This window comes from Strigops habroptila, chromosome 9 (genome assembly GCF_004027225.2).
Source record: "Strigops habroptila isolate Jane chromosome 9, bStrHab1.2.pri, whole genome shotgun sequence".
Classification (NCBI taxonomy): domain Eukaryota; kingdom Metazoa; phylum Chordata; class Aves; order Psittaciformes; family Psittacidae; genus Strigops; species Strigops habroptila.
In genome coordinates this window covers 3,540,567-3,567,813 of record NC_044285.2, presented here as the reverse complement: position 1 = coordinate 3,567,813, position 27,247 = coordinate 3,540,567, and the positions used below count along the sequence as shown (strand labels likewise).

General features: G+C 40.3%; 3 protein-coding genes across 11 annotated transcripts in view; 1 reads left to right on the top strand and 2 right to left on the bottom strand.

Moving 5' to 3' along the window:
- Window positions 1–1,761, bottom strand: part of CERS3 (ceramide synthase 3) — a 48,100-nt gene extending 46,339 nt beyond the window's left edge. Inside the window, exon 1 of the mRNA XM_030497485.1 lies at window positions 1,682–1,761. The gene's annotated coding sequence lies outside the window, so the exon portion shown is untranslated. The remainder of the gene's footprint in view (window positions 1–1,681) is intronic.
- LINS1 (lines homolog 1) lies at window positions 1,441–13,158 on the bottom strand. Of its 8 annotated transcripts, none has more exons than XM_030497473.1 (7): window positions 13,049–13,158; window positions 9,497–10,040; window positions 9,314–9,403; window positions 8,128–8,269; window positions 7,276–7,863; window positions 3,886–4,066; window positions 1,441–2,794 (listed from the first exon to the last, which is right to left on the bottom strand). In XM_030497473.1, exons 2-7 carry the CDS (start codon window positions 9,920–9,922, stop codon window positions 1,894–1,896), a joined length of 2,328 nt encoding a protein of 775 aa, XP_030353333.1. In that variant the 5' UTR covers window positions 9,923–10,040; window positions 13,049–13,158; the 3' UTR covers window positions 1,441–1,893. The 8 variants fall into 8 exon arrangements, with proteins under 8 accessions (XP_030353333.1, XP_030353340.1, XP_030353334.1 ...); XM_030497480.1 differs by having other exon boundaries at window positions 3,886–4,063; XM_030497474.1 differs by lacking the exon at window positions 13,049–13,158 and adding an exon at window positions 12,323–12,902.
- A 695-nt stretch (window positions 13,159–13,853) lies between these two features.
- ASB7 (ankyrin repeat and SOCS box containing 7) overlaps window positions 13,854–27,247 on the top strand; it is a 30,378-nt gene continuing 16,984 nt past the window's right edge. The window contains exons 1-4 of one of the 2 annotated variants that reach the window (XM_030497747.1): window positions 13,854–14,247; window positions 14,340–14,434; window positions 19,908–20,006; window positions 23,152–23,412. In XM_030497747.1, coding sequence (XP_030353607.1) covers window positions 23,202–23,412 — 211 coding nt within the window. In that variant the 5' untranslated portion in view covers window positions 13,854–14,247; window positions 14,340–14,434; window positions 19,908–20,006; window positions 23,152–23,201. Of the gene's footprint in view, window positions 14,248–14,339; window positions 14,435–14,492; window positions 14,543–19,907; window positions 20,007–23,151; window positions 23,413–27,247 lie in introns of those variants that run through there. The other variant, XM_030497748.1, reaches the window with a different exon arrangement.

Below are 27,247 nucleotides of genomic sequence, written 5' to 3'. Positions count from 1 at the left end.
AAACTCTTGCTCAACTGCCTTGCCAAAGGCACTTCCCATGTTTGAACTGAAAAGTTCCCAAGTTGTCTAGAGTTGCATCTTTGAACACACCCAGAGGCATTTTAGGGACAGAAACGAGCAACTTGGCATGTAGAGCATAACCAAGTTCAAACGGTAAAGAGAAAGCAAGCATTCTTCTGCACTGGACTACTCAGAGTTTAGTTTTTAACTAAAGTAACTATAAGCATGAATGGAAAAGTTTCCACTCATTGATATTCTCACCCACTCCTATGCACAGAAATTCTCTCAGGAAGAAACCAAAGCACTACACGCACACACACAGAATATTCACATCTACATGCCAGTTGAGGGGATCACTCTTTCCTACAGAACTGCCAAGTGACTACAGCTGTCATCCTGAAAGAGCAAGACTAAGGTTCAAACCTTCCCATCTGAGAAGTCATACCACTCAAGTGTATCTGGAAGGCACTGTAATTTCCAGCTAAAGTATCCCACAAGCTTCACCTCATTTTCTTGCCCTCCCAATAGATTCACTAGTTCAGAGCTCAAAACTAGTCTAGAAGACGGCCACTGAGATTTGGGAGTAACCTTCTCCAGAGACTTTTCTTCTTAACTATCTACTTTAACACCAAATAGCGTTTTAAAAGGAAGACAGAACTTACTTGGCTCTCAATCAGAATAAGAGCACTTACCTTCAAGAGATGATCCTAAAGGGAAAACTGCTTCTTATAGTTCTGATGAGGTCTGAGATTTCTACAGTAGTCCCTGTTGTCAGTGCCTTCCCACTGCCTAACCCTTGTAAGATCACTGCCTGCCACACATTAAGCGTACCATCAGGTGGCTTCCTGCTAAGTACGCTCACTGGTTTGGATCCTGTTCCGAACTAATTCTCCCCAAGCAAATTCTTAGACACTTTTCAGGTTATTCAAATTAGATCTAATAAAAGATGTAAGTGTAAGAATTCAAAATCCATCTCATTGCACTGCAGACACTTCATTTCTAGTTACCTGTTTCCGATTTTAAAAAATTAAGTATATATACTCTGCACCGATATAAAATACATAATGGAAGTGAGGAATTCTGTTGGAATTTCACCTCTGCATTACCTAAGCTTGATTTTAGCTATAAAATTCCATTAAAGTGTTTTATAAACAGGCAATATATGATGCAAGAGAGTCTCACATCTACCTTTCCTTTTAATTAAAGCAATACATCATAAAATATTAAGAAAGACTAAATTCAATTTTCAGTTAAATGATAACACTGCTCATTAAATTAGGCAAACACTAAAAGCTAAAAAAAGTACATCCTAGACATCAGTTAAGCACTTCAGCCAGTAAGTGTGGCATGGATTATTATGACTGCAATAGCACATCTGAACTTAGATGTTCCACTTCGAGCAAAGCACCGATGCAGAACACACAGTATAAACACCAAAACTGTCCCCAGCTGAAATATTTTATTTAGCCCAACCTCTAAGCAGTCAAGTGTCATATTAACATTTCATTGTAGTCCATGAATCACCACCAATCTGGCGATGACTTCATAGAGAATGACATTAAGTATAATTGACAATACTTTAAGCATGATCTATTGTTGATAAGCTTTCACACAGTCATTTATTATTGAGTTTTGAATACCTAACAATTAGTCCTTATATACCATACACTGACATACATACCATGAATAAGCCTGGAACCTTAAGGTAAGGGATCATAACACTGAATGCAACAAAAGATTTTTCAGGTGTCAACCAACAACATGTTTATCCTGTTTCAGATTAAATACACTGCCAGGTGCAAGAGGCATGAGCTTCAGAAATCATTCATCTCAGGGAAACATTTCCATGTGTACTAGGTAAAAAAAACCAAAACACTAGAAAACTTCTTTGGATTATTGTGGATTCATGTTCTTACTGATCTGCTCAATGTGGCTCAGTAGTTTCAACAATGCAGACGGATTATATGGGAAAAGATCCCTTCTCTGCAATCTAGAAATAGCTTTCTGCAGTTCTTCCAAACATTTTGTTGATTTATAAAGCATTATCCTTTGGGGAATGATGTTATCCAAAGATGCCATACAAGTCAAACTGGATGAGGTATTAGATAGCTTTTGTTTCACAGGCAACACTTCAGCCTTGAGCGTATTCCGTTCACCATCCATGTAGCTGCAACTAGTTTCCCTTATCCCCATTTCACCCTCATTATTTAAAGGCACCTGCTTTGTGTTTACCAAGCAGTCTTTTCCATCTGATTCTAATTCAGAGTCTTCTGAGCTGTCATAGTTAACAAGGCTTTGAAGAGAACCCAGCAGAGATGTGCTATCAGTGCCTATAAAGGAGTTAGACTGGTTAGACGCTACAACTTCATTATCACCTCGCGCTGTTGTAAGCGCCAAGTAATTGTGAGAAGCAGCCAAAGATACCAGAGTCTGTGGTTCTGGTTCACAACAAGCATTTTGCAAACTTTCATCAGTCTTACAGCTTTGTTTCTCTTGATGGGGTGGCTTGAGAGAAGCAATTGATTGAAAAGCACCATGTTTGGTATCAAAATGGTTACAGACATTTACAAACTGATGCCAGTCTTTCCTAAGAAGCTTTAAGTACCTTACCAAGTACTCCAGAAAGCAAGTTTCTGATGAAATCAAAAAATCTAGAAGTACTGTGGAATCAAAGGCAATTTTTTCAAGAAAAAATAGAAAGATACAGTGAGGATTACATCCACTCGCATGCGTGAGGAAGTTCCAGGTTTCCTCCTCTTTTTGGCTTAAGTTATCAGCAGCATCATGCCGTAACCTGAAAAGTAAGTCATGAAATGGATTAAATTCAATTGAAGTTTACAGGGTTTTTTTAAAAAAAGGTATGTCCAGAAAATAGTTTTCTTGCTCTTTTTTGGTTTTGTCAAAAAATACAAACCAAACCAGAGGTTTTTATATTAGGATGAGAGGGAATGAAGGCAGGTGGGGCTGGGAGAGCAGGCAGTTTCAGAAGGCAAAGCACTGAATGCAGACCTTCTTAAGAATCCCCCTGCCTTAGGACACATTCTGGGATAAAGTTACAGGACACAAATCATTACTTCAATATTTTTGAAAACCTGAGCACAGATTAACTTTCAGGATGCTTCACATTGGCCTACTTTTATTTTGGTGTCTAAAAAGAAATGTAAGATACTACTTGCAATATCTTCCTATCTGAAGCTTAAGGGAGCTTTTATAAATTAGGATATCATCTTGTATGGTAATTTAAACCTCAGTGAAGCAGAGACAAATTCATGAAGAACACATGTCAGTGCTTAGCAATAAGAGTTTTTATCAACTAGCCAGAATTAACATGGGTCCAGTCCTTAGAGGGCTACTTTGCCAGAAGTCCCGGAGTTCTCCTTAATTATAATATCTCATTCTTGTCAACCTCTCAGTGTTGAAAGAAGAGTCTTGCCTTTTATCTGTGTCTAACCACTGTTTTAGATTGTGAAGTCAATTATTCTGAATTACAGGCTATGATAAAGTATTTAATAGGAAACTGTTGCACAACTCCCTCATTTTAATCCAAAACACTTACTCAAATTATCAGCAAAATTAACTGCTGTTACACCACACGTTACGACAGTGTCCTGAGGTTTGGGGTTTTTTTAAATTATCATAGAATCCCAGAATTATTTGGGTTGGAAGGGACCTTAAAGCTCATCCAGTTACAACCCCCTGCCACGGGCAGGGACACCTTCCACTAGAGCAGGTTGCTCCAAGCCCCGTCCAACCTGGCCCTGCTTGGCCTTTATTAAAAATAAGTTTTCTTTATTCAAAAGTAATCAACGGAAATGTTATGTGTATCACAATAACCTCACTAAATCATAATTCTTCATAGCTCTGTCAAACAAAAGGTACACTAACCTATCAAATTTTAAATAAATGAGTAATAAAGCTTTAGCAGCTTCCCACATATCATCATCTTGCTCTATGAAAATCAAGGAGAGCCATTCACAGTGATGTACAACTGGGCAAGACTGTGGGGAAGACTTCAGATGATTCCTCCAGAATATCAACAGCTGGGACATGGAATTCTGGAAGTCTCCTGAAAAAAAGAGAAGTAACCTTGAATTTTGCTGTACTTTTCTTGTTACCAGACAACATACACTTTTTATTTTTTAAATTAACAGTGCATAACAGTTCATGAATGCTTTTATCAATCCTTCACTCAACTGACTGAACACAGCATCAAATTGCATAGGTTAGTTCTTGCTACCAAGGAAATCAAGAGGTATTTTGCAGAAAGCCATAAGCAGTTATCTAACCTTAAATTCAATGTGAATGGCTACTCTATGAAACTCTCAACATACCAAAGTTTAGACGACAATGTTAACAATTGTAAGGAGCTTGCCTAAAATTAATTTACTTATTAGGTACCATCCTCCCACCCCAGACAGGTAAAACTTCAGGACACAACCTATTCATCTAACAGCATTCTTCATTGCCTTGAAGTTCAAGGAAGAATGATCAGAGGTGACCTAGAAAGTTTTGGATACAACAGGGTGAATCCTTCCACACCTAAGCTTGCAGAATAAAGAACAACATTACACCTCCAAAAATCTGCATGTATCAGGAAGCTTACAAAAATGTGACTGTGCCCATACCACAGGGATTTATACTTTCCTTTAGCTCCCCAGTAGCTTCATTGGTACATCATAAACTAATGAAAGGTGACCTGAAATCAAGATCAATGCCACAGATGTAATGATTCAATATGAGCACTTTGCTGAGATGTCATCTCGGGTAGCTCTTCCCATATGAAATAATAACACAACTGGCATGTTTTGTTAGGACTGGAGCAAACCCCCCGCAGTGTGATTCACTGTAGAAATTAACTGCAGTCATCTATATTTGATGGGAATAAACTGTTGTTTCTACACTAAGACGAAGTAAGAAGCCTGCAGTAGAGTCACATTCTTTATAAAATGCCTTCCTCAGGGATGATGCATGCTTTCAAGTACATACAGGCTTAAGATAAAGGTACCTACTTGAGATGGTCTAAAATCCTTGCTGGAAGAATTAATATAAGCAGCATTTTCCCTGCAAATCTTCATTTCCCCCTCCCTCTAAACACTTCACTCCTGAATGGAAAAAGCACCTCAAAATTCATGCCATTTACTGCAGTAGCTACTCATAAAAATCACTTTGTATTCATATGACAGACTCCTTCCCTTAAGACAAGAAACTTCCCTCTTCAATACTAATGCTGTACTAGGTAGCATGATACCAGGTACCAGTTTTTCATGTAACACAACATACATTCAATGTTTAGAAAAGAGAAAAATTTCCTGCAACATGGGAACCAATTTTACTTACCACATCATTATGTGGTTTTCCTTCACATGTGACTTTATGATTTGCTTTTCTTCTTAGAAAATAATAAGAACAGCTAATTATCTTTGTTATAAATAGTTACTATTCAGACTGAAATTCTTCCCTATAAATCAAAGCTATCTGGAAATTACCCTCAAAATTGAAATGAATTAAAGTTAAGCCACTTTAATTCATGTTAATAAAAAAAAAGATAAGATCAAGCCGCTTCCCAGAAGGGAAGTTACCATATTAAAGCATTTTGGTGCTTGTTTTAACCACTTAATTTAATGTCACTAAAATAGAAGCACCATTCCTTTCAACTTGAAATTCCTCTTGACAGTTGGGGTATTTGAATCTAATTAAAGAACTCATTTTTGTGTCATGAATCTGGAAAAGAAAGGGGAATATTTTCTTTGAGAAAGAATTTTCACAGACATCTAAAATAGATTTAACCTACATTTTTCTATTCGCTTGCTCTTAGACAATCTCAGTCTATGCATTTTTGAGAAGGTGGATCATAAGTAAAATATTCTCCACAAATATATAAACTCTTAGAATGCAACTGGCATCACAAATACATCATCTCCCAAAGTCTGGGAAAAGTATCCGGAACTGTCTTACAGAAGTCCATAGCTCTTTTGCACGATAAATGAAAAGTGATTTTATGGTTGCTACATAATGTAGAAATATAAAAAGTAAAATACCATTTACATCTAGAACTTGTATTAAAATGCCTCAATATATTTAAACTGCTGTGAAGATTCATTCCTGTTTTAAAAGAAATACAAATTATTCTTTTACTTCTTGCCACATCATCAACTGGCTGACAATAAAGAACACTCATTCTCACATGTATTTGACTAGAAACACCGCTTCAGAACTGCCCTTCCATTTTTGCCATAAAGCCTGTAATCCTGGGACAGCAAGCTGCTTTGATCCCAGAATTTGCACATCCACGTTCACACGGCTTAGAAGCAGCAGATGGGCATCGCGTGCCTCTCGGAGGTAAAAAGGCAAGTGGGAAGATGGGATTCCAGGGAATCCTGATTCGGGATTCCTGATTTGCCTCTCAGACAAAAAAGCCTCACCTTACCACTTCATTACAGCACAGGAGAAGACTACTAACTGGCTGCCAGCATGGCATAGCAATGCGTCCTCTCCTGTCAGGAATGCAAGTTACACTGCATTCCCTCGCCATCCCACTGCCTGCCTCCTGGCATAGCCCCAGCACCACAGCCAGGGCTGCTCTTCTACTCATCTAATTCATCTATTCAGTAGAACAAACACACACAAGTAAGCAGGTATGAGAAATATGTCTCACACCTACTAATTCAAAGGACCAGACCTATCAGAGTGAAGAAGACAACCACTATATTCTACCAAGTCCCATAATTTTCCTGTCTCTTACTTTATAGCTTCATTATTTTTATTTTTCCTGCTACTGCTGTTTTTGCCAATTATATTGTATGTCTGACTGTAACGCATCGTACTTTCAACCAAGAGAAGTACATAATGGTACTCAAAAGTTCTACCTCCACTTTAGAGAACAGGAGAGTATTACCTGCAGTTCCTTTTAGTTCCTCACCCCAAATAGAGAAGAAGCTTGTGCTACGGGGTCTCTTCCAACTGGAGAAGAGCCTGGTGTTCCTAGGCTGGCTGAACTACTTCAAATATTAACACGTGCTCTTAACTGGAAGAGCTTTCAACCCCAAATACAGCTGTTTCAAGCTCACCATATTGTAGGGCTAAGGATAGGATAAAATGCAAGGAGACTAACTAGGCCGGACACAGCAATAAGGTGTTTCCTGGGTGGGTCTTCTCTTGCCTCCCTCCCACCACCACTAATTCAGCTGAATTCTATTTACAGCCTTAATGAGCTTTGACTACAAAATTTGAAACCTCTAAAACTCTTGCTGCTTAACAAAGCTAAGAGGCTATTACCTTTGATTTCAGCTTCCGTAGCAGAGTTCTGAAACTTGAATTCCAGTGCTTTAAGTACAACCAGACTTAAGGCTCTGAGAACAGTTTGGTCAGGACCACCTGGAGTGTCATCTCCATGAGCAGCTTCACTGCCTCCAAAGTAGCTGGCCTTTTCACCAAGTGGGATCCGATTAAGCCAAGTCAAATCCACAACCTGCAGGATAGCATTACTCAGTGCAAGCATATCCTCATGTAAAGATGGGGTTTGTAAGAAGAGCGATCCACTTTTAGCATCTTCTCTAGGCTTGTAAAGGACACATTTTTTAAGGAGCAAAATGAACTTCTTCTTGATTAAATAGTGAACTGATGAGGTAATGATGTTCAGGACATGAGAAACTTTCAAAAACAATATTCTCTGGCATCTGAATGGTTCTAATTCAATTCTGGAAGCCAAAAGTGCTTCAACTAGATCTATAAAACTGACCAAAGTGTTTGTAGCTTCAGAATAAGGTGAAGTATAGTGGTGACTGTCAAAGCGATGGAACAGAATGGAATTATAAAATCCTTCCAGTACAGCATCAAGGGGAGCCAACAACTTCTTCAAAACACCTGCAGCAATGAAAACAACGTTATGGAGTTGGAGTGAAACACAGTGAGCTTAAATCATCAGATAAGCACAAAACAGGTGACTGTGACTAGTCTTAGTTTTTCAGCATGTTTAAACCACTGCATTTTTTACAGTACTTTGTCACCCTGTTTGTAACGAAGAACGTAGGTGTTCTTTAGCCAAGCTGCTCTAGACGAGATTACAAGTAACATTCCTCCCCCTAGTGGGCACTCGTGCAGGGATAACATCACAAATCGCGACAGTACCTGCTTTAGGTAAAACTTTATCTTTCAGTATGTCCTTGATAATAGCTGTAAGAGTCCACAGACATTGCGCTACCCGGGTGTTCACAGGGAATCCTGAAAGAGTCTTCAAACTGAAGGTGAGCCAGGTGACGTTCAGTGTGTTCTGTGAAAACCCGTTCAAAAACCAGTCACAGATGCTTTACAGTTGCTATGCAAAATACATTAAATCATAACACACTGATTTAAAGTTGTATATTAAAAAGATTAAGATGTAGGCATAGGCAAAACAGAGGTAGACACAATATGTCTGTCCAGTGCATTTTAAGGCCTCTATTTACCAGCAGGAAGTCACACATGCAATAGAAATATCTGTATTTTCCAAAAAGGGAAAACCAAACCTTCTAACGTCATGTGACCTACCCAAAACCAGACAATACTGTAGACAGACCATATGTGAATTCGTAGTTCACAGACAACTTTGCAAGAACTATCACATATTTCTGAGAGAAATAGGTTCAGAGATGCTACTACAGAGGCTACAATATATATTCACCAAACACATAGCAAGTAAAAAAAAAAAACCACAAACCTCAAGTAACTGGAATATTCAAATATGAAAATACAGAAAAGCTTTTGGTTAATGTTCAATAGGCTACTACCTATTTTTATCTACTCTATCACCCAACAGATATCAAGTAACTGTAAAAATACTGATAGTCTAGATTACTGGGGGGTTTTAAATACCTGTTTTGCAACTTTAAAGAGACTATTCCAAGAGAGAAATACTCTCTTGGAATATTTATTACATCTCTTTCCTATCCACCGCTTACAACCTAAAGCCCCTTAAGATGCACTTTATGGGCAAAATATAACCTTCACATTGTTCCTGATACTGGAGTGAGACACACTTCAACAAAACTGTGTGGCATTTTAAGGGGATTAAGAGAGTCCAGCAGACAGCAGGTGTGCCTCTCAAAGCTCGAGCAGAACAGACATGCAGGCAATGGATGGAGGAAGGGAGCAGTTCTGATGTTGCTCTGTAAGTCTGCTTACAAAAGGAGCCTCTTTAGAGTAACTTTCAGATTTTACAGTAGCCACATAGCAACTGCTTTTGTGCCAAATTTGGCTCTCGAGTCAAATGGAACAACTTGAGGGCACATATTCGCTAAGTCATTTTTTAAGCTGCGAAAAGTTATGCCACACTCACCTCTTCCTTCAGCTGGAAATACACAAGAGATGCTAAACTTTTTGAAGCCATGTGAGTTAACAGCTGATCACAACTACCGAGCAGACCAATCTGCAAACACATAGAAAAAAGTATCTAAGCCACGTTCCTTTTTGAATTTTTCCTCCTTTCACAGAAATCTTTCAGAAGTTTATTAAAGCTTACCAATTTTGAGTCAATTTTTGTCTCCTTCAGAAGAAGGACAAAGATTTCACAGTACTTCTGCCTCATATTGAACTCAATTTCCTGGGACTCTGCTTTAGCAACCATCATCTTGATCAAGGTTAACTGAAGCAGCATCACTTCTCGTGGACAAAATGAAGAGCTCAAGTTTGCAAAGCTATTTGATACGTCATCTGTTGTAGGGACAACTGCATCTGACATCTCAGCTTCCTGAGGGCTCCCAATACCACCATTAGTAGATGGCAGATGCATCCGATGACATGATTCATCTCCTTCTGTTGACTGTTCAACACACAGACTAAGCAAAGAGGTATAATGGTGGCTTTCTTTTGCCAGTGGAATGCCGACCAGCACGTCCTTATACATCTGCTGCAGAAGAGAGATCTTCATGATGAGAACATTCAACATTCCAGAAAACGCTGTATGTCTTCACCGATTATTCATCCTCACTGCAAATCGGCTTCGAAGTTATTTTTATCCAATACGAGAAACAGAAGCACTCTCAGGCATTTATCTTCTAAGTTACCTAGAAAGAAATATTTTGCTATTACTGAACAGATAACTAGAAAGATACGAAAGAATACCACACATTTTTAGACTTCACAGTACCATTATTAAACTTACTTTGAAACTACAAATTCGCTGTTTAAAAACAACATGCTTTTAGGATCCCCATCTTTAAGTTTGGCCAGGTAGACTCCTGAAGACATCTGTCTGTAGTTGGTTTTTATTTAAATGTTACATTTTCCCTTTCTTTGCAATGGAAGCAAACAGCTCTTCCAGCTGGTAAGAAATTCTAAAGATCTTCCCACCAATGGATCAATTACATCCGCATTTATCATCACACCAAATATTTTAAACTATTATTGGGTTTTAGCAGAATATTAGAAAACAATGAAACTATAAAATTCAGTATATGAGGCTTTTTTGGTTTAGTTTATACTCTTTGCGAGTTTTTAATTGAGAATTACACCTTCATTTTTACAGTTGGATTTTTTAACTGCAACTGGAGCACGCACTGACAAAATGGCTTCCCAAAGGTACAATGAATTAGGGGTAGCCCAGGATAAGCTACACAGACTCCTCACTTCTTCCACCATCAGGAAGTATTTTCTTCAGAAGAGAATCTAGAATTAAGAGAACAAGAAGCTGCCTGCAGGGAGTGATCTACAACTCACTCTGCTGTGGTACTTCTAAAGACATGTTCAGCAGTGATTGACCTGACAACTCCAAAATGTTGGAGTATGTTTCTCACCTAACAGAAGTAAAAACCTTTCCCCCATCCTTTCCCATAAGCCACATTTTGGATGTTAAGAATAAATCTGATACTTCAGACAATAAATTCCTTCTTCACTTGCAGAATCTATTTGGAATTCTACCTGAGGTGGAAATTTATGACCTGAAACCTCGTAAAATTTCTTCAGAAATCACTCTGAATATTTTACGTGGCTATTGTTCCTATCTTTGAGTTTTATTTCTTCCTAAATGAATACCTAATAAAGTAAAATTATCTTGACACATTTACTTCTGTGTTCAAGATCAACTTGAATTATTACCCTATGAGGTAAACGAACAGATCTCCCATGCACAAATTCATGCGACACAGCAAGGTTGTTAAGGCAGAAGAGATTTAGAACTCCTCTAGGACATCCACTAAGGGTGGATTTTACTTCGCCACATGATATTGGTCGTGCTTTCCCTGATCCTGCCATAATGCATTTATATGATGCCATTAATTTACAGAACATTTTACAAAAACATCTGTAAGATATGTCTCACTCACACATGACAACAGCTCATGAGTAGAAGTCATTAAAGGAAATGAAATGCGAGGGGGCTTATTTTGAAGAAATTTCCTTCAAAGAGGGGGAAAATGTCAGACAATGACTAAGTTTGTTTCAGACAGTCAGAAAGCACAGCGAAAAGCTCAAAGCTGAAGAGTAAAGAAAAGCAATCATAGTCATACACAAGAAATGACAAACTCCAACCCTTACTTGTATTATTTATTTGAGTTATTCACGACAGCATCTAAACACCAATTAAGGTAATGCCTCACAGTGCCAGACTCCTGCAGGAACAGTAAGAAACAGTTCTAAAAACCTTATAAATAGACTGATCAGGAAAAAGACAAAAAGGAAAACTTTATGAAAAAACTCAAATACTTTGTTACATGTTATTTTCATTATTACTTCAGTTAAGCTTTAAATTCAAAACCAAAGTCCTGCAGAGCTGCAAACAGAATCAGAGAAGAAACTTAATGGAAAAGGAAACAAGGAACTGGAGATGAAAACTCAGATGGCAGCCAAAGCCTCTAAGGTTTAAGGACCATCATAAACCAAGCAAAGTTTAAGTGGTTGCAAATGCATCCAGAATATCCTAAATCAAAGTTATAAAATATGTATATTTCTATCATGTGGGGTACTTAATTTAGCACAAACTGGTAGAAAGCATTGATTTAAATGGACTAACACTGTTGATACCCCATTTTACTAACACAAGTGGCTTATGATGACACACAATTACTCAGAGACATTAGTAATGAGGCATGATTGAGAAAGCTATTGTCAAGTCCTTATATTGCTCTTTCCCTGTTATACATACTATTAAATGTTAATTGCATGAGTAGCATCTGGGAGAAAACAAACTATCCAAAAAACCCACCCTATTTTCATTAAAAAATTAAATCAGATAAAGAAAAATGAAACAACAGTCCATGACTTTTGGGTAGGAGTCTGAAGGCTCTGGATCTCCTTATAATGGAATGATTGAATCATTTAAGAAATAAAACATACTTTGGGCTATTTGTACCTGCAATGGCTTCGTAGGCTCATCTCTCAATAAATATGCTTCCACTCAGTGTTGAAATACTGTAAACGCCTCTAAAATAATGTCATTTCCTTCCAAATAACCTCTGATGGGAGCTGTCCCCTGTCTGTTAACTGACACCTGAGCATGCCAGGTGCTTTACCTGCTCTTCTGCGAGTATCTTTAGACACGGGGCTGGAGGGACCCGATCCGGCTTCGCCGGCCCCTTACTGTAACTGGCGCTTCAGAAACGCCCGCACGAGGTTACTGGTAGCAAGAGTTCGCTCAAAGCTACGCTCCAGCCGGACACGGAGCGGAGGGAAGAACTCCTTCTTATCGTGTGTGATAACCACCGCCCTAAAACCCCCGCGGCCTGCAGGCCCTCTCCCCCTTACCCTCGTCCGGAAGGCCCCTAGCCTCCACACCCCTCTCCCTGCCCTGAGGGCCAGCCGAGGCCCTTCTGCACCACCTCCAGCCCCTCACCCGGCGCGACTCCGCGCTCCTTCAGCAGCCCATGAGGGACCCGACCTCCTCCAACCCACCCGACTGCCCCCGGCCTCGGCTCCCCTCAGGCCCGGCTCCCCTCAGGCCCTCCCGCCGCCGCCTCCAGGCCCCGCCCCCTGGCAGCCCGCGGCCCCGCTTAGTCACCCCGAGCCGCCGCGCCGCCGGGCCCCTCCCATCCCTGTCCCGTCGCTAGGCAACCGCTGCTAGGCAACCGCCGCGACTCACCCGCCCCCGGCAGCCCGGGCGCCGTAAGGCTCAACTCTCCTCCGCCAAAACGCCGGAACCGCCGCAGCCGGTTCCACGCCCCTGTCGCAAAGCTCTTCCCCCCTCCCTCCCCCGCGGCTTTACGGCAAGGGGGGCAGAGCCATGGGCGGAGCCGCCGTCAGCCCGGAGTCCAATCAGACATGCCGGCGGCGCGCGGTTGTGGGCGGTCCCAGCGCGGCGGCTGCCGATTGGCTGCGGCGGAGGTCAGTCCCTGCCCGCTGACCCCGGTGCGAGCGGCGGGGGGCGGCTCGGTGCAAAGTGTCCCCACACGGCTCGGCCCCCGCCCGCGGCCGGCCCCGCCGCTCCCCCCCCCCGCCCGCCGCCGCACCAACAGCGCGGGGGGCGGCTGCGCACGGGGCCGCGCCGCCCGCTTCCCCCCCGGCGACACACAGGTAACGGCCGCGGGCGGCGAGCCCCGTCTGCCCACAGCCTCCCTCACGGCGGGCGGGGAGGAAGGGAGGGGGCGCGACCCCATGGCCCGCCGCGGGGCCTCGCCCCCCCCCCCGCCGCTGCCCCGGGTAGCCGCTCCGGCGGGGCTCGCCGCCGGCCTGCTCCGCCCCGCTCCCCCGCGGCGGGCTGTGAGGGGGCTCCCCCGCCGCCCCCCGCTGTGGAGGGGGTGCCCAGCTCCTCGCCGCTCTGCCCGCCCGGGCCGTGGGGGGAAGGCAGGCAGGCTGGCTCCGGGCCGCCCGCCCGCCGCCGCGCTCCCCGGGCTGCCCGCTGACCGGGGTTCCCCGGCGGTGAGGGCAGAGGGGAGCCCCCGGCTCCTCCGGAGCGCGTCCTCCGCTTCCCCCGGGCCCTCCCGCCTCCCTGCCGCCGGGCCATGGGACACTGCGCCGAGGCTTGGTCGGCTTTTTGTGTGTGTGTATGTGTGTGCGCTTGACGGCTCCTGAAGCATGAGCTCCTGCAAGGGAGTGATTTTCATTTCCCAGCAGCTCTCCTTTCTGGGTTACTTCCTGTCCCATTCTTCAGTTCTTATCTTTTACTTCAATTCCCCGGAGGAGCTGGCTTGACAGGGTAGTGGGCCTGTAGTTATTGTCCGTCCAACTCCTTAGTACCCCTGAGAGTGCCCTTCTGTCGAGTTGAGGTCCTGATTTAGATGAATAACCCTTTCCTTCCTAACTTCTTGAAGGCTCTTCCTATTTTGACCTGCTCTTGCTTTGGTATTAACCATTTTTGTTTTCTGTTTCTCTCTTTTATGTCATTGTGTGGCTCGGTTCAACTTTTATTTATTTTTTTTTTTTTTTTTTTTTAGGTTTAAGCTGCCTTAAAGGAGAATTAAAAACTGTGACTCCAAAGAACAAAATAAGACAGAAGAGAGGAACCAGCATTCAAAAACACCACAGAAAGGTGATCATTCATGTAGACTCTTGGAATCACCCTAGACATATGGTTTGGCTGGGATTGGGGCCTCTTGTTGTGATTTTTTTTTTTTTTTTTTTTGGTGGATTTGAATAGGTAGCAGTAGATTTCTTTGTTCTCTTAAAACCTGCTTGCTATTGACCTTTACAAGTTTGAAAGCTCTGAAGCTCTTTTGAAGTAGGATTCCTCTTTCTTCTTGTAACGCTTTGTCATTTCCTAAATTTAATCTGCAAACATTATTTTGCTTATGAATTGTTACTTAATGGGTCTTTGTGTCTCCTCATCTCAGCAGTGTCACTTAAAATTACTTCACTCTGCGTGGTTAAAAGGGCCTTTTCTTAAGGCCTGTTCACAGATTTATGGGTACAACACAGGATTTGCTTCTGCTCTTGATTCCAAAATCTTTATTGGAGTAGGTCATGGTAATTGCATTATGTTGGTTTAGTCCTACCTGACTTTATGTGGGCCTCTTTTTCGGTATGTATCTTTTTCCATTACTGCCTCTTTTGCAGTAATGGAACTGCAAAAATTGAAATCCATTTAATTGGATGGTGTTTGTTTACAAGTACTTATTTTTGGGGTTGAGATCACAGGAGAAGATAATGCTGTTAGCTGCTTAAGAATAAAAAGGAAAGGAGTCATCGAAAACAATCCTGCTGGTAGGAGGAAGGTTCGCTTGCAGGGGGAGAGCAGTTTGTAGGAAGAATCGCTTGGTTTACGTGGTGAGATGAAGAGATGGGCTCACAAGGGGAGAGAGTGGGGGGGGTGAATGATGTCAGTCAGCCTTTTAATGCATCCTGCTGTTCGTGTATCCCAAATAATGGAGTATCTGCATGTTCTTTTAACGCAGAGTCTGTCTTGAATCCGTTCTAATCTGTTTCGAATGTAGATGAGTTTGTTATTTTGGTAAATATATCCTCTATATAGGTCCCTTTGGTCTCTGTTGTGTTTTCAGAGATGTCATTGGCTGTACCAGAGTGTTTTTCATTGTCAGTAATGAATTAGTTTTTAGCATTAGTTGTGGGAAAAAGCAGTACCTGTTGCCAACAATCGTGGTCAAGGGTGGATCAGTTTTCTCGTACAGGTGTCTTTAGCATATGATAAAAAGCAGCTGCTACATGTCAAAGCTTAAATAGAAAATCCCTGTGTAACACAAGTGCAACAAATTCTGAGATGTTTGAAAGTACAGGGAAGAAACATTCCAGGTTATTTTGATAGCATACTGCAAACCCACACTTAATAATGGAACATGTGGACATGCCCAGGGTGATTGCAGGAGGGATTTTTTGCTAGTAGGTGAGAAAAATGTGCATTAGTTCATCCAGAGTTGGTTTATTATAAGACCCTCTTTACAACCCATCTAACATTGGGCCTTGCATTAATGTAGCTACTCCAACAGGACACCTCTTGGTGCCGTTAACTGGTAAGATCTTTGGGATTTATTCATGGAAGGAAAATGGAAGGAAATCTAAGTTTTCATTTGATTTGTGAAGCTCATTCTTAACGTGAAATGCCAGTGCAGCAAAGTTTGGTTCAGATGCAGAGACTGGACTTGAATTTATAGGAATCAGGGAATTGGCTTCTGGCGGAAAGTTGCACGTGGTCAAAACAAGGAACAGAGATGAACTGCATGTTGAAGTCCTGTTCTGGAAGAAATGCAGCCTATTGCAAGTGTAGCTAGCCCCCTAGAGAAAGTTGCACATCCGTTTTTTTTCTCTCTTCAGGCTATATACTCATTTAAGGTTTGTTTTGCCTTATTGTGAATTCTAAACCCTTAAAAGAAATGTGCTGTCTGACAGGCTGTTTTCTGTTGTTCCAGCATTTGCTTACAGAATGATACTATCACAATGAAAAACTTGCATTATCCACTGAAGCCATCCAATGAATTTTGTCCACGTGGATTCCTTTAGGCTATATTAAAAAGAAATGCAGAGAAAATGCAAGTTTCCCAGAGACGGTTGAATGAAATAAACTCTATAAGCGGCACTCATTTTATTCCTCAGCTATGCTGTGAGTGTTAGGGCTGAAGTGACTGCTTTAATGTGGTTTGAACTAGCCATTGTTCTCTGCTGCTGTCATTCCATGAAATATTGGTGTTTGGATTCTTTAATATGAGCAAGTCATGTTAAAATACGTAAGTCTTACACATTAACACTTGCTACGAATTATTGTTTACTTCTAAAGCCAAGCTTTCATCTGACTTTTACTTGTTTAAAACTTAGTAACAGCACCGCTGTAAGTTAGAAGAGAGATTGTGTTTGATGCTTGGTACCAGAGGACCACCAAGCATGCTGCAGAGCACAAGCTCCCTGCAGTTTGTTAATGCACATCTTGAGGGAGACTTGTGGCTGTGTGACCCTGATGCAGCAATCTGTACTGAAAAACATTTGTAAGGCCTTGCTGTAGCTCTAGCATTGATGAGGTCCTTGATTTGGAAGGATTTGCAGTATTTTTGTCACTGGGCTCTGCTTGTGGTTAAGGTGGCCAGCGCAGGGGTGGGAATCTTGAGGATGGTTAATAGCTGATGTGGTACCAGTGCTTTCTGAAGGTGAGGTCTCTTCTTGTGCTCTCCTGTTTGCAGACCTGAAGTTATTTGAGCTGGGTGATTTCACTACTTCTCCATCTGGCCCAAAAGTCAGAGCCTACAACCCCTCTGTGAAATGGGTAATAGTTGGTAAAATGATCCCTCTGTCCTTCAGTTTGAGCCACCTGCAGAACGTAAGAACACAGCAGCTGCTTATTAGTATATAGCACCACCAGGCAGCATCATACAGTGCTATCAACACCTGGAGTTGAGGGAGGACTTGTAGATTAACTAGTTATTTTAAATGTAATATGTCCAAGCTATGAGGTGGAATTACAGAAGCTCTGATGAGAAATGTGTAACTTTTAATGACCACTTATGAAGAGTGAAGGCTTCTTTCCTTTGAAGTAGCTGTTCCTCTGTGAGGTTTGGGATTCATGCACTGTTAACTCATTGCTTTTCAGACCCAGCAATTCGCATGTGTTGCTTGGTGATTTTCATCCTGGCCACTTGGGTACCTCGCTTGGTGTGTGTCTGGGATGTAACATAGAACATCTAGCAGAAAATGTATTCAGGATTACAAGGCTCTGTGAAATTTTAATATTTCACATGTTATTTGCAAACTTTGATTGTGATATGAGAACACAAATAGTGATTACTGCCCTGCTTTCTTGTCTGAAGAGCTCCTGAAATAGGAAGTTGAGCGACAGATGAAGATGATAGTTGCGTTTAGGTTTTGTCAAACACATATTGACCATTTTTAAAATGCCATTTGAGTGAGAACACATTTAGTTTGAGTTTTGAAATGGGTGGGAGAAGTGGGTTGTGAGCATAATGAATGCTAATGTGATTATCCTTTTTTAATTTTATTTGATTTAAATGTCTTGGAATACTTCAACCACAGACACCGAGGACCTACACTGATTAGGTCTATGCTGGATATTAAATGTCATGTGTAATCGTATGCTTTCCTTGTGGTATAGTTATGCAAACATCAGTAAATTATAGTCCTATTTCTGCCTTGGATGTGTAATTTTAGGGTTTAGGAGTCAGGTCTATCTGTTAGGCCATAAGAATGAGCAAAATATTGTATTAGAAAGTCTTCCTTTTAGTACCAACCTTGAATTTTCCTTAAAGTAACTATATATATATATGTCAGAATTAATTTTCCACATGATGTTTGCAATGACTTTAATGAAGTGACACATTGATGTAGGAAAGTCTAAGATCTCTTTGACAACATGAGACATTATCAATAGGTAATGAAGATGTTTATCTTTTTATTTTTTTATTTAGTGTGCTACTTCTACTATAATTATTAGTATTTTAAGCAAACTTTAAGTCATTGAGTAAGTGAGCTTTACTTTCACTAAATATGACTTTTTTTATTAAAGTTGCAGATCTTACTCTTGCCATATGCAGCTAATTTTCCTTTGGGGGGGAAAAAAGCTTGTTACTTTTTTAGTGGAGCAATCTGTTACCTTGTCTGTAGTCTGTGAAGTCAGTGCAATTCTAATTTGCATTAGCTAATAAAAAATGTGTGGGTTTTAAAGTGAAAATCATGCAAAAATGGGGGAAAAAAAAGGTGAACTAACGACTGATCATCTATGCAAAAAAACAAGACTAGAAATGTGATCAAATTAGGTCATGGCAGTGCAGTTTTGTGCAGGGCTGTGAGCATATCTGCAGACCTTGTATGTTTTATCTTGGGAAGCAAAGCTCTTGGAAAATGTGCATAAGAGGGATGAAGAGAGCTTTTTTTCATCCTTCTCTTCTGAGCTATCATTGGGAAAGCAAGATTTTATGTTGCATTAAGCGACAGAAATTTTAACTTAAGCTAAAAGCTGCACAGTTCATGTAATTGTTCTGGCGCAATTCATTTGCAGGAAAAACAAGTCACAGCTGGTTTTGTGTGACCTGCTGTACAATGAAGTAATTAATGCTTTTATTATTTATTATACTGTTGCAGTGCTCACACGTGGTAAGGGGTCCTGTCGTGAGAAGCTTGCAGCCAAAGTGACCAAAAGGTCAGATAGAGGTGTACAAATAATTAATGAAGTAACATTGATGAGTAGGGGCTCTCAACAGTGCTCTGAGAAACGGTCAAGCGTTGGGGCTGATCCTGTTAACTGCAGATGATGAAGAAGAGCGATAAGGAGAGCTAGTCTGGAGGAGGAAACTGGGTAGGGATTGTAACTGATGTTGAGTAAAGTTTGATTCTAGTTCTTATATACGAAAGGGTGAAGGTTTCTGAGGTGGTGGTATTGCTTGTTTTGTGAAGGTATCTTTACCTGTTTAGGAAACGTGTGTTAGCCTCATCGGTCATGTGAGGGAGACACAACCGGTGGCACTACAAGTCCAATTGAAGGATGGAGAAGTCAATGCTCTATATTACCAGGTTTCATCCTTTAGACACGGAAGCACAGATGGATGGAGGGTTAAAAAAGAAAACAAAACCCAACAAACCACAAAACCACCCAAACAAACAAAAAACCCACAAAAATGGGTTGAGAAGGAACTAGATGGATTCTGAAGGTTTTTCCTGGCTCCCACAGGGAGACATTGAGCAGTCGGGTAGAAATACCTACAGTGACCTTTGCATCCATTTTTGTTCCGTGGCAGGAGCAGATACGCATAATCCTTGGAGAAGAGTTTAGGCTATTTCTTCAAGGTTTACTCCAAAGAGGAAGCACATTTCTCCTTTCTCTTATCTTGCATAAAATACTCTCTGTAGCCTTTTTCTCATCTGGCAGAAGCAAACTCTCCCCACCCCAACCTCTGAAGGACTGTTTGGTAATGAAAGAAAACACACTTCAGGGCTTTTTCTGGCATAACTGCATTAAAACATAGCATTCTAGCGCAGGCACAAAGTAAAAGTAAGTAGAAACCTCTCACTTTTACTCCTTGCAACTAATAATAAATATAATTTTTTTTAAGGGGCAGCAGGTTGTTTGACACACATGGGCACGCAAGATTATGAATAGTGAAGACAATGACGAGCGGGACATCCATCAAAGAGTAACAACCTCATATAAGGTAATTCAGGAACACATTGAATTTGTCCTGTTGTACTTGCAAAATCAATTAAGTAGTTGTTGTCCTCCATTTTCATGGCACTGTACGATCACTGTGACCGTGAATGTATAGGTACATTTTTATCCCCCTTCTGCTTCATTTAATTCTTTTACTTGCATGGAGAAAGCCACGGTGTAGCAATCCAAATGCATAGTGTGTTCTGAATGAGATTGATTACAGTTGCAAAACATTAAATATTAAATGCCAAATGGCTAATGACTTCCAGTAGTCTTCCTTTCCTTCTTCAAAGATTGATGCTGTAAATGAGGATTTGCAAACAGGAATTTTAAATGATCTATGGAGCAGGAGTGGAAATGTTTTCAAAGCTGGTGTGTACCTAGAACTATCCCAAAACCTTTAATGTTATAGTTAAGTAGGCTTGTGATTTGAATTTCTTTGCTTGCCACAGAGGTGAGATAGAAGAGTAGATATTTACAGAAACTCTGCAAGTGATAAAAGGAGCTGCCTTTTATGCCTGACTTTGTCTTCTGCTTTGTATGTTTTAGTACTTATGTACTTTAGTACTAGCTAATTTGAATAAGCTCTGCTAGTCACATGCAACATATGGGGCCAGTGCCAACTTTTTATAATGCTGCATTACAAATATACCCACCAGCTGAGAAGTGTGATATAAAGAGCTTTGCTTTTTCTTAACCAACTGTCTTCATAGATAGTTGCAGGGGGAATGCTGCTGGCCCCTTCAATGAGAAATTCCTTTTTGCTTCATCTGTTTAGTCATCCTATCCCTTTCGTGTACTGTTTTGAGCAATTAGTTTGACCTTAATTTTCAAGATCACATGAGATTTGGCAAGTATTAGTCCTTTACAAGAAGGGACTGTAATAATGGCATAGAAAGTTTGTTTATATTAACTTTTGATCAGTTTTGCTATCTTGTTTTTGTACACATTCAGAATGTAAGGCTAAAGGAGCATATTGGGTTTTATTTTATTTCTTTAAAGATCTCCCCCTGACTTATTACCAGTTAGATTCGATCAGTTTTCAGCTGTAAATCCAAGGAGAGATCTTGTTCTTGTATTTGGAATTCCATTAACAGAACTGTTAGTGGTGTGATGCAGAATGAAGTCAAGCTCACTGTCTTATAGGTGAGCGTGTTCTGAAGTGCTAATTGGAGTTTAGAAAAAGAGCTTAGCAAAAGCTTATTAGAGCTAATAGAAATACTTCCATTGTCATCAGATTAACCAAGTTTGATTTTTTGGACTATGCTGCAAAAGTTGAACTACAGAGTTAGTGATTGCTGGATTGTAAATCCCCTTTGCTTCCGGCGTCAGATAATGGAGTTCCTACTATAAAACAAAACAAAGCCAGTTCCTAAGCCACGTATAACCTATCGAGCTAAAAAACTCTTCCTTCATAACCCTGTGCTGAACTAGTGATTGTTGCTATACATGGTAAGTTGAAGCATTTATAAATGTCAAAGACAAGCATTTGCTGCATGTAATTTCCATATTTGCAATCTACTTAGGGTCATTGTAGCTACCTGTTAATTATGTGTTTAAATCTGTCCAAGAAGCAGCTAAATAACTTCTTTGCAGTGGGCACAACTAGGCTATAGAAGAATGAATAGGTATCTGTGCCTTCATCTGGAAAGATGGCAGTGATTGATGTTCTCACTTTTCACTTGTCTGTGTGTATATCTGCATCACAGGAGAACAAGTGCCCGGTGGGGTATGGGGAGTTGATTGCAATGTCTTCTGGATGACCTAGGAATCATGAGGCTCTGGAAACCCTTATGATACTTACGTAAAAGAAGGTTTAGGTGATGATGTGGGTTGACATCCTAATAAAACAAGATTGCTGTAAATTTGAAGTTTAAAATTCACTTTTGTCTTTAGAACTTTACCTTGTGCTTTAATCTTGATTAACTTTACAGGAGTTTAAATACTTCTTTTTTTTTCCTCTTTTTCATCTTCTATTTCCATGTTAATATCCATTGCAACAGTGTTTGACTATTTTCTGAGGCTCCTATTGCTCAGCATTAACTTTCTCATACCCTGCTTTTATTCTCTTTCTTCTGATATTCCTTTCCATTCTAGGAAAGGAATATCTACCTGTTAATGGCATATTATACACAATATATGTGAAAATGTAAACACTTAACAGACTTTGTGTGCTGTGGAAGAACACCTATATGCCTGTATTTTTTTCTTGTCTCCAGCTGGGTAGCAGGTAGAACTGCAGAAGGGAACTTTTCAACCAGCGCATGGAGTATAGTACTTCTTTCTTTCCCAATGTATACTTGAATCTAAGCTCTTTCACAATGGCTATTTTAGGTAGCCTTTTGGCCCACCTCTCTCATATACTCTTATCAAGGTAAATATAAATTGAATACTTGTGGTGTATGTTCTCATGGTATTTGACAGGCAGATATTAACTGCACTTATGTGTTTTCAGGTCTCATTATCATGTGTGTGTTTGATTTCTAGAATATAGAAGTTCTTTGCAGTCTTTATGTACTATTAAAGAAGTCCACAAGCCAAAACACAGACAGTGCACTCTAATTAGAAAAAAGGGAGGAGAAGGGGGGAGAAATAATTAGTTTGCAGTTTGAACATTAGTGTTACTAATATTCATGTGCTATAAGTCACAGGAAAAGATTATATTATTAAGATGAAAATATTTTCACTGAAGCTTAGAGGTGATACATAGCTAGAGAAAAAATAAATATCATAGTTCAGTTGCTCTAGCAATGCAGATTCTGTTCATGCAACAGTTTAGATCATCCATTGTTCCTGGACTTAGTGATATTAACTATGTTGTGATATTTAAATGAACATTGGTTTCTGGGGATTTTCCATTTTACTTGTTGTTCAGGAGCTTTAATTGGACTCTTGTTTGATGCTGTCATTTCTGAAGAAAATGTTTACTATTTGTAATGTGTAAGCACCCTTTTGCAGCTGGTGGTATGAACCATGTACTATGATTTTGTTAGCAACAGTGAGGTGGTTTGGTTTTTATCGTATATATAAGATGACTTTGCATATAGAATGTAAATCTTAGCATTGTTTTTCCTTAGCACTGACTTTTTTCCTAGATATCTCTTTCCTAGTCCCACTCCTAATTTATTCATGCTTTATATTGATCCAGGGTGACTAGTGTGACCTCATGACGCCTCTGTAAAAGCCAGATTCAGCTAGGATGTTACACCATCACTGTCGGAGAAACCCTGAACTGCAGGAAGAGTTGCAGATTCAGGCTGCAGTTGCTGCTGGCGATGTTCACACCGTGCGCAAGATGTTGGAGCAAGGATATTCTCCTAATGGTCGAGATGCCAATGGCTGGACCTTGCTTCATTTCTCTGCAGCAAGAGGGAAAGAGAGATGCGTCCGGGTTTTTCTTGAGCATGGAGGTAAGTTGTCTTGTGGCTTTTCTTCTCTGTTAGAGAAGATTCTTTTCTTCCTCTGTTAAAGGGAGGCAGGTCCTTGGATTGAAAGTATAGGGAGGTTTGTTTCATAATTCTCAAGCAAGTAACATTAAAGACTAAATTTCTGTATAAGCTTTAAGAGTCTGCTGAATTTTATGAAGACAGTAGTCTTTGTGCAGGGACTTTAGTGTCAGCTAGTCCAGTTGAGTTTACACCTCTGCTGCATCCATCCGTAGTGAAGCTTTATTACAAGAACAGATTGAGTTTGGTTGGTTGAAGTGATATACTTGCTTGGGTGATGATTATTACCCCTCAAATGGTATGATGAGAATTTCTTTTTGCTATATCTCCTTTCAAGGCCACCTAAAGTTCTAGAAATGGATAGTTTTAACCTTTTAATGTGATACTGGAGAGGAAAAGTAAAAATCGGTAGATGCTCTCCAGATTCTGGTGAGTCCTCCTAAAGAACAGCATCCTCTATTTTAGCGCTGTTCTTACCAAATGAATTATTATGGGTTTGGTCCCAAGGAAACTGAAATTCTCTTTTTGATGCTTTACGTATCTGAGGCCATATGGGCTCCTTCTGTGTGTCACAGTATTTGTTAGATGTATGGATCACCCTTAAAATGAATGGCATTAATGGTCTGTGGTATTTGCACAACTTGTGGTATGTTCCTTAAGAGCAGTAGTGAGATACAACTGGACCCCCCCTTGATACACCTACTACGGATTCTAACCATATAGTATTGCCAAACCCTCATGTCTTTATCAGAAGAGGGGAAAAAGCCTCTAAACTCCACTAATAACTAGCTTTATATTCTACGTTTTACATGTAATATATGTGAATAATCTCAAGCCTTCTGTTTGATAATTCAAAATCCTTATGCTGTAAGGCTAGGGATATGTTTGGTTTAGCTCTGTAAACTTGAAGGTGATCTGAAACAAGCCCACCCTTATGTATTCCTATGTGTTTTTATTGTATAGGTTTTGATATTAAATAGCTGCTGGTGCAGTGTTTTGTTTTCATCTTAGTTGTTACTCTTTCCTACATGAAGTACCAGCTGAATCTGATGCCTCCTGAAAACTGCCTCTAATGAAAAGCTCTTGTTCTGGAAGGAGTCTAGCATTTAATCACCAGGACTAGAAAGTTGAGTAACAAATAGTGTGAGGGTTAGTCATCTACAGCAGCTTTCCTTTAGCTGAGCCTCGCTTCAGAAAATTGGCACTGTTTTGTGCCTTGCCTTGTTTTACCTCAAAACAGAGGCATAAAAGATAATGAGTATTTAAAACATACTAATATCACAAATGAGCTATTTAGCAGTGTATGAGCTGACTCTTAAAAGCAGAGTTAATCATGCTTGCCTCATTAGTGAGAGGTTTGTGTCTACCTTTCTTCACACAGTCTTCCCCTTTTTCTCAAGAAGTGGATTATTTTGATGTTGGTGCTTAATCCCTGTGGACCAAAATGATATTGGCGTGAAGGAAAAAGTAATTTTCTGGTGTGAATCTTATGGTAAACAGAGTATTGAACTACCTATATATATATTAGTAATAAAGAAGGTAGTGAGAGGGTGTGGATGGAGTTCTGGAGGAAAGAGGGAATTGAGATGTGGGAAGGAATGGACAACTGGTAATAGTTGTGTCTGCCTACAGGGATGATGAAGCTTAGCAGAGCTGGAAATACATTCATAGTGCAGGAATGAGAAAACCACACTGGACTGTTGCTGAGGGTAGAGTGCTGTGCCTCCGATTTGAGATGCTGCAAGACTACTAATGTAGTCTTGTGTAGTAGTGGGGTGGAGATGGAGCTTATCTAATAAAAGCTGAGAAGGAATCTGGTTGCTGACCTGGAAATAAAAGGTAGCTTCTTATGAGAGTCATGACCTGGCTGCCTCCTGCTTTTGCTTTTTTAATTCTCTTCCATCATTGCTCACCAGCAAAGAAAAGAGCCAGAGGACAGTGTTGTGCATGCAGATTGGATGATTTGAGTGGAGGTGGTGGAACAGGAGGAAGCTTTTTATTATCTGCTGAGCAAGGAGACACAGATATATGGGGAAAATGCATTAAAAAGCCAGTCCAGACTAAAGGATGAAGCCAGCAGAAATACCAACTAGATACAGAGGTAATAGGTCAGATAGTAAATCTTCTTTAGCAAGTGATGATAGGCAGGAAGTTGATCAGAACCACGGAGAAACTTTGTTTTCATGAAAAATAGTGAATTTTAGTTTCTTTGTGTCTTTGTCTGATTTTAACAAAGTGAAGATTCTATGAAGCCAGCTCTTTCCATCCGTAGAAACAATCTAAAGTCACAAAGCTCACCAGGAAAGCAACACAAAATGGGGAATGTAGTTTTCAGTAATGTTGGATTTTTGCCTAACAAGCCTTTTTTCCCTTTAGTGTACTTCTGATTTTCAAAATGACATATTGAGACAGATGACCCAGCACTGGACAAGAACTGTGTTTTATCAATAACCAATCACCACTGTTAACATTACAATGAGTTAGTCTTGAAAGTGTGTAGTTGTTAGCTGTCCCTTGGCAGTGTCTTCTCAATAATAATTAAGCAGGACAATTAGTTGTATTAAACTGGTTACTTGACTTGGATTAACTCTGTTTACTCATATTAAAGTGAAGAAATGATTCACTGAAGCTCCTAGAAATTGAAGAGTATCAGAAAGAAGTAGCCAAACAGGCATGTTTGTTTGTTTTTAGTCTTGGCTGCAAGGTATCTAAATTTTAGTAAGGTCATGCAGAATCCAGGAGAAACTAGAGAATGCCCAATGTTCATCCCCCTAAACCAGCTCATAACGTGTTTCTGTGTCTGAACAGTAATGCTTTCCTGGAGGTCTTTTGTATCAATGTTGTCCTAGAAAATTCAAAACAGAAGCTATAAGTAGTCGTATTTCTAAGCCTTGTGGTCAGAATTAAGCCCTAGATGGGAGCAGTAAACTTGAAGTAATAGAAGTACTTTATGAAGCCAGAAGCATTGCTTTCTTGGCTTCCCAGATGATGCTATGATAGTGACTTAACGAAGGTATCAAGTAAGTAGGGAAACTGTCCCACTGAGCTCTAAGTTGAAACTCTCAAATATCAGACTCTTGTTTAAGAATCTACATATCCTTTAGGCTACGTATTAGAAAAGAGTTCCATTAAGAGCAGAGTTTAAATGACTAGCTTAGGTGCTCAACTTTAACATGAAATAAAATAATCTGAATATCAGTGTTGCAAATTTTCAACCTCAAGTGAGCTTGAGCAGCCGTTTGCTACCCATGATAAGCGGTTCAAGGTTTCTGGCATTGTATTATGCCTTATATTTAAGAACATTAGAAACAACCAAATGCAGCTATTTATGTTTCTAGATTCTGCTTTCTCCAAATTAATGGGAAACTTGAAAAGAAATAGCTGTTTGACAGGATGCAGGCGAGATAAAGTCCTGGCTTCATCCCTTCCTAGTTAAATATGCTTGTACGAGGTATTTTTTTATACCCCCTGCAGATTCTGAAAGGTAAGCTGAGACTCATTCCCAATTTACTTCTACCTTGTGCTCCAAGGGGAGAAAGGTACTTCACACCATGATACCAATACCGAAGCCTTTTAAAAAACAAAATCCCTCACTACAACGAAAGTTCTTAAGGCTACATCATCTCTGTAGCATGACTATTACCAACATGTATGCAACACAATTCAGGTCCAACTTCTGCTAAAAACCCTTGTGAAGTTCAGAAGTTCTCCGGCAGATGGCAGCAAAACATTGACTGAACAGCAACAGACTTTTTGCTCGATTAAAATTGTTTCCCTAATCAGGGGGGAGACTGGTACT